General features: G+C 36.8%; 1 protein-coding gene across 1 annotated transcript; it reads left to right on the top strand.

Annotated features, from left to right (window-relative positions):
• The first annotated feature begins 9,837 nt into the window (after positions 1-9,837).
• LOC137180276 (GTPase IMAP family member 9-like) lies at positions 9,838-13,131 on the top strand. Its single transcript, XM_067585582.1, has 2 exons — positions 9,838-10,227; positions 11,307-13,131. Exons 1-2 carry the CDS (start codon positions 10,212-10,214, stop codon positions 12,452-12,454), a joined length of 1,164 nt encoding a protein of 387 aa, XP_067441683.1. The 5' UTR covers positions 9,838-10,211; the 3' UTR covers positions 12,455-13,131.
• The last annotated feature ends 426 nt before the right edge of the window (positions 13,132-13,557 follow it).

Raw genomic sequence — 13,557 nt, 5'->3', positions numbered from 1 at the left:
AGTTTGATGAAAATTATGAAAGTGAAAGTGTAGGGCTTAAATGAGTGATGTGAAATGTAAAGTTCAGTTTTATAACCCCGTCTTCATCCCATTTACACCATGGTTTACACACACGCACGTCTGTCGCTGGCGTCTTCACCATAGCAACGGTCGTTGATGATCATGGGTAGGCTAATGTAGCCGCTTCCGCTACCGTTCAAAACTGATGTGACTGACGTGATTTCGTTTTTCATTTTTGGTTTAAAATGAAAAAAGGAAAAACCCCTGTGACTTCCATTTTTGGTTTCAAACGCAAAAACGAATTGGCTGAATATCCGCAGACCTGCTGGATATTCAATCCAAAAAGGAATAACGATAAAACGAATCGGCAAAAACCAAAAACGGGCCGGGTTTGATTGTTTTTTTGTTATTTGATTCTGACACCAAAAACGTTTTTTTGTTTTGAAACAAATAACAGATTTACCGTTTTTTGGTTTTTGAATTACAAATGAATTACGAATTATCCGATGATACCTGGACCGATTCTTTCAAAAACTTTATGATTCCTTTTTAGCTTAACAGTCTGTATGTGTAGGTGCAGGAACATACATATGCACCCAATGACCTGACCTGAAGGCATAATGATGTCAAGGAGACATGAACAAAAACCTGTGCCTTCCTCCTCCTGCCCCAGGAGGAAAATGGACAGTTATGAAAATTAACAACTTTGTTTTTCTTTTCAGATCCAGACTGCACCAACCTGGATGAACTATCTTCCTGCTCTTGAATCATATATTTTGGGCAGACAATGTGCACATTACTCTCTGAGTGTCTAAAATAGTTAGAAAATGCCTGCTAAAGTGTGTAAAAATACATATCTTGACTTGTATAACCAATGTTAATCTGTGTTGTGTTCAGAACGATTTATCATGGAGGTATAGGGAGGTCAAAATCAGTGACCGTGTCAGTAACAACTTTCTATATTATGGCATTTAATTTATTTAATATTAACCAGTGTAAATGTATTATTTAACAGTGGTTCTATTCCTAGGATAATGATTTCTTAATAGATCTAATTACAAATTAGGGAATTAAGATTTATTGATTTTATTCTGTATTTTATTTGGTTAATCAATATTACAATTTCTAAGTCCTCAGTATTTTTCAAATATTCTATGGGAATAGAATTATTTTCTCTTTTTCTCTCCACACAAAGGAATTAATCAGTAATCAATGTGGTTGGTCCACCTCCTAGACAATAAAACTTTTACAACTCTTTATCAGGCGACTGGTGCTCTTCCTCTGCTTTTTGCCTTGCTGACCATTGCTGCTTCTTCTATGTTCCTCTCGGATGGCATTTTGGCCGTTGTACTTTTTTATGGCTCCAGAAAGAGACTCAACTAAGAAGCAAAATACTGCAAAGATGCATAAACCGCATCGCACGCTGTTTGCTGTGAATATATAGGCCTATTATGTTTGTAATCTCATGTTGTATTGTGTAGTTAAACTTTTTAAAGACTTTTCCGAGGACTTTTTTGGTTAGTTAGAAGTCCAGTATTCAAACTCTGCAGCCTTTCACTAAACACACCAAGACTGGAACACACACCCCTGCTGTGTGTGTGTGTCCACTACGCGGCCTCAGCTGGTCTGAGACTGGATTCACTCTCCTGAAGAAGTGCTGAACCAGAGACTGCAGCACTTCTCATCTGGCTGTTAACATCTGGCGAACTTCATCTTCATGGAAACCGTTGGAAAACCATTTACCATGCTCCATTCATCCATTCATTCTTTCCGTAGGCAATAACTTAATTTAACACATTCATCATCCATTGATTCATTCATTTTAGTTGTATATATGTACATATGTTTAGTTTTCCCTATTCATCCCTATTCCTTAGTAGTTCAATAAATATCTTGATTTATCACCAAATTGTTGTATTTGTATACCTTTACGTCAGAAGATGGAGGTCACTGCATTCAGAGTTCATGACTATCGGGTATAGAACTGACCTAATTCATTAATTATTCATTAATTCATCAATGGGAGAGGTGCCCCTATAATTTTACAAGTGCATAGTCCTTCATTGTTTTCATTAGTGCCCTTCATCCCTGTTTGTTCCTTCTTTACCTCTTCATTTCATCCCTCTCTTTCTCCCTTTCTCTTTTAGTCTCATCTGCGATCTTCTAAACTAATTCTTTTAAAAAGTGTGTGGGACTTGTCCTATGCAATCCAACACAACAGCTCTGCCATAAGTTCTACTTTTATGAAGCTTGTGCATTTTCAGTTTTTGTTGACATTGTCAGAAAGGTGATAATTCTACTTTATGTTTATTATTGAGGCCATGGTGGGTGCTGGTGTACTGAAGTGCATTATATTGAAAAGTTTTCCCAATATTTTGTTCATTAACATACACGAGGGGGACAAAATATAGGAACACTTTTTGTTTTAACTTTGTACATTTTTTTCACACTTGCTTTGGCAATGTAAACATATGTTTCCTGTGCCAATAAGGCATATTTGAATTGAATTAAGTTGAATTAAATTGATATTGACTAGCTGTTGAAGAAAGTGGAACATCTAGCAGCCAAAGAGACACATATTTCATACAACTGCAGAACATTTTTACCTCAGACTTGGTTTGTGGCTGAGTGTTATGGCCCTAAAAAGGTTTGTTCTTACCAGGAGGTCAACAATAGCGTAGTCCAACATCAGTCAAGAGATCGAAAACTTTTATTTTGTTTTTAATATTCAGTAAATGTGACATAAGACATCACAGTACAGAGAAATACGGACAAACATGCTTTTAGGTTGAATCTGTCTGTTGTTATCTGGAGCCACAGTGTAATTAGCCTGGACCAGGTACACCTGAAGAGAAAATACAACTAGGTCAGAAGAAAAGCCACATTTCCAGTTGTGAAGCACTTGTAGTAACAGAAATAATGAAATATTGTTTTTAAACTGATGTGTGAACTGTGTGTCAACGTGCCTTCCGTTATAGTAAGAGTAGGTGACAACACACCACTTCTCATATTCAGTGTCTGTTGTTTGTAGTTACAACTAGTTTTGTGATTTTGCACACTTCACCTTTTGAAATGTTGTCCATGTCATGATTCATGTTTTCTGCTGGTGTCCAGGATTGTTGTCCGCAACGTTTCCAGCCTGATTGGCAATATCAGCTGCCATGTTTCTGTTAAAACAACAATAAATAAATGACCATTTTGATTGATTTGATAGAGTGTATGTGACAATAGATCAAAAGCTTGCTAAACGGAAGATTGGATAGGAATATGTAAGATGATTATTACAAACAACTGTTATTATTGTTGTTGTTCTTATTAGCCTTATTAACCTTGTTATCATTCTGTACCAGCAGCAACCGAGTGCTCTCGCACTCACAGAGAAAATAAATTGCAATAAAATCACAGTAGGACTTTATAAGAACACTAGGATGATGTGAGTAAAAGAACAACCTGTGACAGAAACATAAAATATGGCATTTACATGACAGAACACTGTTGTAATGTAAACAGATATAGAACAATCCAGCAATGCAACTATTATTCAGTCTGGAAGGCAGGTCAGTAACATATATGCCTTTCTCAACCATGCCAGGTAAGCTATGTGTAAACAAACAGCTGAGGCACATACACAACGTTTCTGGTTTGAATTCAGCCGTAGACGATTGTTATGTGTCAGATTCGCCTATTTCCCCTGTTTCCTGTTTGTCTCTTTACTGTTTACTATGTAGTAGGAAAAAATGTCAAGATATGAACGCCTTACATCAGTGTGTTAACAAAGGTTTTTCTGTTTAAATCTCAAACACCCCACTCCCTTTTTAAAATCATTACAAATAATATAATCACTTTTTTACAAAACAAAAAATCCACAAAAAAGACAAAAGAAAAAAGGTCGTCAGATGGAGGCTTTGAAGCCTTTTCTTCAGATTTCTTCTCATGCTGATGCAGTAAACACAGTCAGAAGGAGAAGGTATTTTTATAGAGGCACCATGTGCTTATTTGAACATTCAAATATCGTCCTTTCAATATGTTTAAAAATGAAGTGCAACAACAAGAGAAAATAGAGGTTTTATCAGTGATGAAATGATGGATGAGGAAATAGTGAAGTGACACCAGTCCTTTATCTAAAAATTCAAATTCATTCATTCAAAACAAGAAAAAAGAGGGATAAAGGGAATAGAAAGTTAAACTGGCAGTGAATCATGCCTACATTAATACCTACATGCCTACACATATTAAATGACATTGAGAGACACGTTTTCCCTTCTAAAACCCACATAGATGCACATAAATAACAGAAACATAAACAACTTCTACTATAAAAGGCAGCATTAGAGAGAACAACCAGTGTGTTAGACACCTGTTGTTGCCCTGAGTCACATCCTGCTCTTAAAACAGAACAAAAACATTTACATTCTCACCTTGCTTACTAATGTTTCATGCTAAAAATGCACATGTTATATATTTAACAAACTCATTTTTATACCAAAATCCAATCTGTTATCCTCCAGCGTTTGTCTTTTACCTTTGGAGAACGATGTCTGATGGATGCTCTGAAGTCGTCCACTTCTTCTGTTTCCTTCTCAGTGTTTGAAGGTAAAGTGTTGCTGCAGTGAACACAGACAGAAAGAACAGACACTTTTAAAGAGAAGAGGGGGACTATGGTCAAACCCTTTAGAGTGGTGCTGTACCCTTACATGAACATTCAAATTCTCGCTTTTAATTTATTCACAACTGAGAACAAAAGAGAAGATAAGATGCTATCAGTGAAGCGAGTAACACCCTTCTCTTTGTAGGTTCGTGTGTATCTTCAGCACTTGAGGTCCTTAGAGGCTGTTTTGAATGAACTGCATGGGATCATACATCACCTTCTGTGCAGGATGACAAGAAAATTTTAGTTTTTTCACAAACAAACCATGGGTAACAAAAGATTTTTTTAAAAAAAACCATCCTAAATATAATAAAAACTATATTTTCTGTGGGATACTGGAAGAGCAGAAAGAGGTAAATAAAGTGGTCAAACGAGTAGTGAGACAGACAAGATTAGCAGCAGGAGGTTTGAATAGAAGAACTAAATACACACACTGAAAAAAAAAGACTCAGCACACTAATATGAGATAGTTTATTAATAATATATTATTCTGGTCATGAGATGTGAAACTCAACTGAACAGTTTGTGGTTTCTGCTTTATTACAGTGCAGAAGAATCAGTGAGCAGACTTTCAGTTTCTGCTGTCTGTGCTCACACTGATTATTAATGTGAAAGTAATGAACATATCTGAAGCAGCTGCTATTGACAGTCCATGCATAGCTGTATATGATAGCAACAGTAATAACAGGCTTGCAAGTGGTGGCAGCTTGGTCCATAGTTTTAGAACCAAGAAGAACATTTAAGAGTAAGTCTATAATGTGCACTTTACATTTCATATTCAAGGAAACAACAGTGTTTCTTACTTGCTGACTGTAGAAGAAATTCAAGTTTCAAAGAAATTGAGAAGCACTTTCTGTAGCTAAACGGTCACACCGTCGTAAATGTAAAATCATTCAAATTCTTTCATGCAAAAATGAAACAGTTAAACTGACAATGAAGAAGGCTTTTGTTTGACCAATTTTATCTAAGAGACAATAAGAAAAGATAACTCAGTGTGTTCATAGAAGCCACATATAGAGACACATCACCAAATAACCTTTTGACTGCTACTGTATTTAATTTAAAATAAAGTAATGGATACTCCAATAAAGTTAAAGTCTCAGCTTTAATTTGATTCAATATAGAAAGTTTCTCGATTTCACTTATCTTGGACTATAACCAAATTTGAGTGGGTGTCTCAGCACTATGCACTAGGTGCAGTGTCTGCCATGGTTTTTGCGCAATATGAATAAGCTCAAGTCATGTCCACGTCCATGTCTAATTGAGCAGGCTGACCATTTCCCCCGAGGGCTGTATTCCAACAGAAAATAAAAGTCAAACAGCAGTAGGCAATAATTAAAGAAAAATAAATAAATGAATGAATTCACATTTCACAAACAAGTTGAATTTTAGCAAGAAATTGCACTGTTTCAAATTTCTGCTACATTTATATATTTTATTCCATTTATTCAATATTCAGATAGGCATTATCTTCAGTTTTGAAAAAGTGCTGCCATTTCTTGTAAGTGGCCAGGAAAGGGAGAGCAAGGTTAGCAGTTTACATAGGGACTTCCTGGAACTGAAGAAGGGTGGTTACAGAAGACAGATACATGTAAACACAGGACAAACTGTGACGCTGAATAAGCTCTATAAACAGTCACGTCCACCGACATAACTGAGCAGGCTGACCATTTCCCCTGAGGGCTGTATTCCAACAGAAAATAAAAGCCAAACAGCATTGGGTAATTGCCCAGGAAGGTTTAAATTAATCTAATGAAACAGGAAACACAGACAGACAAGCCAGCACATGGCCATTTGAGAAACAGCTTTATTTGTGACTGATCAGTTTCACATGTAGTATGAAGGAAATATTTTCATGGCTGTATGCAGAGTTAATTATGTTCTTAGTTTCATTTTCTTTGTGTGACCAGTGCAGCTTGTGGGTGTGGTTTGGTGCATTTAGATTTTTAACATTTCATGTTAAAATCTGTAAAATGACATGTATTCCTTCTCCCTTATTAAAAATTCCACAATCTATAAATATAATATTTTTATTTCAAAAGTTAACCTGCTGGACACAAGATGTCTCTTCCTTACCTGTAAAGTCCATTTTTGAGTTACATGACTGCCATTTGTGCTCTATGGAATCTGAGGAAAGTTCATATTTTTTGGTATTATCATATTGCTTCTTCCTTTTGGAGTGAGATCATAAAATGTGCTTTAAAAAGAAACATGTGCTTTCAGCTGATCTTTTTCTCTGTAGTATCGGCTGATGTTACAGAAACAGTTATATTTTCAACCTTACTCTTTTGTCAGGCTTATATCCTTCAAACGTGAGTCAGTCAGGACGGGTGGACAGGTTTTTTTCATCATGTGGTTCCACTTTCAGCTGCGGTCGGGGGTGGGCTGGCAGGTTTAAAGAACTGTTTCCTCTTCCTGTTTTTCTCAAATAAGGTTTCTGTGCAAGAAATGTGAATTCCCCACATCATAAAAGCTGTTGGTTTTTACATGGTACTATAGTGTAGTTGTATTAATTTATTCACAATCCCCCACCTCCTTCTTTCTCTCTCTTAAAGCAGATGATTAGATTTTTCTTGTCCTCCATATTTGTATAAGTTGCATTAAGTACAATGTACTTCTGAGCGTACAACCTGAATGCAGATTCTTACTCACTGTTATACATTTTTCTACACAGTATCTGGCAGAACAAATAATGAGGAGCTGAGGATAGTGATGGTGGGTAAGACTGGAATTGGGAAGAGTGCCTCTGGAAACACCATTCTGGGAAGAGACTGCTTCAAATCAAAGCGCAGTGCTAAGTCTATGACTGTACACTGTTCTAAGGAGAAAGCTGAGGTGGATGGAGTTCATATTTTTTGGTATTATCATATTGTTTCTTCCTTTTGGGGACAGGGGTAGTAACTGATGATGATTCACATGTCAAGTACAGACAAGAACGTAAAAATGATTTGGTTGCTCTGCCAACAGGAGCTTGCTGGCTGACAGTTGGTGAGACTGCTGGAAGGCAGGGGACATTTACCTGAAAGATGAAGGGTGATAACATTCATCATTCATAAAAGTGCCATAATAAAATAAAAAGTCATAAAATAGTAGGCAATAATTAAAGAAAGATAAATAAATAAATGAATTCACATTTCACAAACAAGTTGAATTTTAGCAAGAAATTGCACTGTTTCAAATTTCTGCTACATTTATATATTTTATTCCATTTATTCAATATTCAGATAGGCATTATCTTCAGTTTTGAAAAAGTGCTGCCATTTCTTGTAAGTGGCCAGGAAAGGGAGAGCAAGGTTAGCAGTTTACATAGGGACTTCCTGGAAATGAAGAAGGGTGGTTACAGAAGACAGATACATGTAAACACAGGACAAACTGTGACGCTGAATAAGCTCTATAAACAGTCATGTCCACCGACATAACTGAGCAGGCTGACCATTTCCCCTGAGGGCTGTATTCCAACAGAAAATAAAAGCCAAACAGCATTGGGTAATTGCCCAGGAAGGTTTAAATTAATCTAATGAAACAGGAAACACAGACAGACAAGCCAGCACATGGCCATTTGAGAAACAGCTTTATTTGTGACTGATCAGTTTCACATGTAGTATGAAGGAAATATTTTCATGGCTGTATGCAGAGTTAATTATGTTCTTAGTTTCATTTTCTTTGTGTGACCAGTGCAGCTTGTGGGTGTGGTTTGGTGCATTTAGATTTTTAACATTTCATGTTAAAATCTGTAAAATGACATGTATTCCTTCTCCCTTATTAAAAATTCCACAATCTATAAATATAATATTTTTATTTCAAAAGTTAACCTGCTGGACACAAGATGTCTCTTCCTTACCTGTAAAGTCCATTTTTGAGTTACATGACTGCCATTTGTGCTCTATGGAATCTGAGGAAAGTTCATATTTTTTGGTATTATCATATTGCTTCTTCCTTTTGGAGTGAGATCATAAAATGTGCTTTAAAAAGAAACATGTGCTTTCAGCTGATCTTTTTCTCTGTTGTATCGGCTGATGTTACAGAAACAGTTATATTTTCAACCTTACTCTTTTGTCAGGCTTATATCCTTCAAACGTGAGTCAGTCAGGACGGGTGGACAGGTTTTTTTCACCACGTGGTTCCACTTTCAGCTGCGGTCGGGGGTGGGCTGGCAGGTTTAAAGAACTGTTTCCTCTTCCTGTTTTTCTCAAATAAGGTTTCTGTGCAAGAAATGTGAATTCCCCACATCATAAAAGCTGTTGGTTTTTACATGGTACTATAGTGTAGTTGTATTAATTTATTCACAATCCCCCACCTCCTTCTTTCTCTCTCTTAAAGCAGATGATTAGATTTTTCTTGTCCTCCATATTTGTATAAGTTGCATTAAGTACAATGTACTTCTGAGCGTACAACCTGAATGCAGATTCTTACTCACTGTTATACATTTTTCTACACAGTATCTGGCAGAACAAATAATGAGGAGCTGAGGATAGTGATGGTGGGTAAGACTGGAATTGGGAAGAGTGCCTCTGGAAACACCATTCTGGGAAGAGACTGCTTCAAATCAAAGCGCAGTGCTAAGTCTATGACTGTACACTGTTCTAAGGAGAAAGCTGAGGTGGATGGAGTTCATATTTTTTGGTATTATCATATTGTTTCTTCCTTTTGGGGACAGGGGTAGTAACTGATGATGATTCACATGTCAAGTACAGACAAGAACGTAAAAATGATTTGGTTGCTCTGCCAACAGGAGCTTGCTGGCTGGCAGTTGGTGAGACTGCTGGAAGGCAGGGGACATTTACCTGAAAGATGAAGGGTGATAACATTCATCATTCATAAAAGTGCCATAATAAAATAAAAAGTCATAAAATAGTAGGCAATAATTAAAGAAAGATAAATAAATAAATGAATTCACATTTCACAAACAAGTTGAATTTTAGCAAGAAATTGCACTGTTTCAAATTTCTGCTACATTTATATATTTTATTCCATTTATTCAATATTCAGATAGGCATTATCTTCAGTTTTGAAAAAGTGCTGCCATTTCTTGTAAGTGGCCAGGAAAGGGAGAGCAAGGTTAGCAGTTTACATAGGGACTTCCTGGAAATGAAGAAGGGTGGTTACAGAAGACAGATACATGTAAACACAGGACAAACTGTGACGCTGAATAAGCTCTATAAACAGTCATGTCCACCGACATAACTGAGCAGGCTGACTATTTCTCCTGAGGGCTGTATTCCAACAGAAAATAAAAGCCAAACAGCATTGGGTAATTGCACAGGAAGGTTTAAATTAATCTAATGAAACAGGAAACACAGACAGACAAGCCAGCACATGGCCATTTGAGAAACAGCTTTATTTGTGACTGATCAGTTTCACATGTAGTATGAAGGAAATATTTTCATGGCTGTATGCAGAGTTAATTATGTTCTTAGTTTCATTTTCTTTGTGTGACCAGTGCAGCTTGTGGGTGTGGTTTGGTGCATTTAGTGTATGACACTTATAAGCAGTTGTAGCAGATACACTTTGAACTCGGTGTCTTCACTTCAGCTGCAGCATCTACTCCGTTTTTAACCTAAACATGGCCAACAACTTAGGTAAGTCATGATACTACTGTAGCCATGTTTTACATAGTACCGTCATTTCATGGTGGTATAACAGTGATCACTGCTGAATCTGATTTTATTGCTCTTCTAGACTTATACAACAATATAGAACTACAAAGACATGTATTAGTTTGTATTTCTGACCCAACCTCTTGTTCCAAGATCATAATCAGACTGCAAATTCTGGAGTACTTTTAGTTAGTTAGTTCAGTCATTTTAACTATCAATTTCATACTCACTAGGAAAATGTTAAAGATCCCCTCCAGACAGGTTTTAAGATGTATATAAAATACTCTACTTTGAATAATAATTTGTGTCTCATAAGGTTTTTCACAAAAAAAGTACAATTGTCATGTTAAAATCTATAAAATGACACGTATTCCTTCTCCCTTATTAAAATTTCCACAATCTATAAATATAATATTTTTATTTCAAAAGTTAACCTGCTGGACACAAGATGTCTCTTCCTTACCTGTAAAGTCCATTTTTGAGTTACATGACTGCCATTTGTGCTCTATGGAATCTGAGGAAAGTTCATATTTTTTGGTATTATCATATTGCTTCTTCCTTTTGGAGTGAGATCATAAAATGTGCTTTAAAAAGAAACATGTGCTTTCAGCTGATCTTTTTCTCTGTTGTATCGGCTGATGTTACAGAAACAGTTATATTTTCAACCTTACTCTTTTGTCAGGCTTATATCCTTCAAACGTGAGTCAGTCAGGACGGGTGGACAGGTTTTTTTCATCATGTGGTTCCACTTTCAGCTGCGGTCGGGGGTGGGCTGGCAGGTTTAAAGAACTGTTTCCTCTTCCTGTTTTTCTCAAATAAGGTTTCTGTGCAAGAAATGTGAATTCCCCACATCATAAAAGCTGTTGGTTTTTACATGGTACTATAGTGTAGTTGTATTAATTTATTCACAATCCCCCACCTCCTTCTTTCTCTCTCTTAAAGCAGATGATTAGATTTTTCTTGTCCTCCATATTTGTATAAGTTGCATTAAGTACAATGTACTTCTGAGCGTACAACCTGAATGCAGATTCTTACTCACTGTTATACATTTTTCTACACAGTATCTGGCAGAACAAATAATGAGGAGCTGAGGATAGTGATGCTGGGTAAGACTGGAATTGGGAAGAGTGCCTCTGGAAACACCATTCTGGGAAGAGACTGCTTCAAATCAAAGCGCAGTGCTAAGTCTATGACTGTACACTGTTCTAAGGAGAAAGCTGAGGTGGATGGACGACGGGTTGCTGTTATTGACACCCCGGGCCTGTTTGACACCAGGTGCGACCAGGATAAAACCATTGAAGATATATGCCAGTGCCTCACTTACGCTGCTCCTGGACCTCATATCTTCCTGGTGGTCATCGGGCTGGACAGATTCACTGAAGAAGAAAAGCAGACGGTGCAGAAGATTCAAGAAATCTTTGGCCAGGATGCAGACAGATACAGCATGGTGCTCTTTACTCATGGTGATGACCTTGAAGATACAACTATTGAGGAGTTCTTGGATGAAAGTGAAGACCTGCAGGAAGTCGTAGCCAGATGTAACGGCCAGTACCATGTCTTCAATAATAAGCTGAAGGATGGCGCTCAGGTCACCAAGCTGCTCCACAAGATCAGAAATGTAGTCCAGAACAACGGAGGAAGCCACTACACCAGTGAGATGTTCCAAGAGGCTGAGAGGGCAATCGAAGAGAAGAAACAACACATCCTCAAAGAGAAAGAAGAGCAACTACGCAGAGAACAAGAAGAAATGGAGAGGAAATCACAGGAAAAATATCAAAAAGAGATCAAGGAAATGAATGAGAAATTACAGGATGAGAGAGAGCAGAAAGAGAGGGAGCTGAGAAAAATGAAGGAACAGCATGAGAAAAAAATCAAAGAGGAAAGAGAAAAGTTGCAACAGAAGTATGATAATGAGGCCAGAAAGCAAGCTGAGGAGTTTAATCCACTACATATGCTGGTAAAAGCTGGTAAATTAGTGGGTAAAGCTACTTTAAAAACTCTTGAAGTAGTGGGTAAAGCTACGGTAAAAACTCTTGAAAAGGTGGGTGAAGTTACGGTAAAAACTGCTGAAGTATTGGGTAAAGCTGCAGTAAATACTACTGAAGCAGTGGGTGGTGTTGTGGTAAAAGGTGCTGAAGTAGTGGGTGAAGCTGTGGTAAAAAGTGTTGTAGTAGTGGGTGGTGGTGTGATAAAAAACATGCTGAAGTGAATGATTTTAACAAAAAATATGGATAAAGTACTTAAATCAGGGGAAATGTGAAGATTTCCTAATTTTGAGTGGTCTCATTCAGGCAGTTAACCTAGAGAGGAACTCTCCGGAGGCCCCTGCATACTATTTTATCTAAATCAATGATAATTCTCATTGTATTTGTTGAGGTTGAATTCTTCTGTAGATTAGTAAGGCTAAGTCATCATATTATGAATCTCATGTCTGCTTATTCTCTCCTCATATATTTTTGAAAATGGCCTTAAGAGATATTTGGTGTAGTTCACATTTGAAAGTATTAAATGCTGTTAAGTGTGTCTTTACAGTTTTTATTCTCATTGAACTTATGTTCTTGTTGATTTGTGTTCTGCAAAGATAATCATGAATAGCAAAAGTTCTGACACTCCTCTAATGGATTACTTTTGATATGGTGCCACCTAGTGGGTGTAAAATTAATATTCCCACCAGAATCTATTCATTTCTTCTCTATGGTCACTCTGGTTTGCTTGTTTGTATTATAACTTGCCTTTGATTTAGTTTTCCTGTTTGTCATCAAAGTATTTTTTCATGGATTATGTTTATGATTTATGCCATTTAACAACAAAGATGTGATATAGTGAACAACGAAATAAAGATGTGATATTAAGACTAAAACTAATAAAAAAAAGTTGAAACCCTGACATGTTTAACTGTTCAATCAAGAGTTCAAAGGTCACGGGTCAGTGCTTTTTCAGGAACAAACATTGATCCAGATTTGGATACCCTGAAACAATCTGCTTCATTTTTAACGTCTGATGAGCAGGAAATAATAAACTAAATCTACCTGATATAACATGTTTTTAAAAAACGGTGTATAAAAATGGTGAAATGTTTGTTCTAAACATGGATATGCAAAAATGTCACCTTCCATTGTTTACTGCCCCTACTCTTCATCCTGAGATTGATACACCACTTTATCACACACATAACTATGTATTTAAAGATTTATGTTTTGATTTAGAGTCTGCAGCTCTGTTAGGTTGTCCTCAATCACAGTGCTCACGTCAATATGCTACCATACTCTCAAACGATAATGGTAGCATTGAGTTGGAGAAGGTTGCACTTCA

The sequence above is a fragment of the Thunnus thynnus genome, chromosome 3 (genome assembly GCF_963924715.1).
Source record: "Thunnus thynnus chromosome 3, fThuThy2.1, whole genome shotgun sequence".
NCBI classification, from domain to species: domain Eukaryota; kingdom Metazoa; phylum Chordata; class Actinopteri; order Scombriformes; family Scombridae; genus Thunnus; species Thunnus thynnus.
The sequence above is the reverse complement of the archived record's forward strand: the minus strand, read 5'-3'. Positions and strand labels throughout refer to the sequence as shown.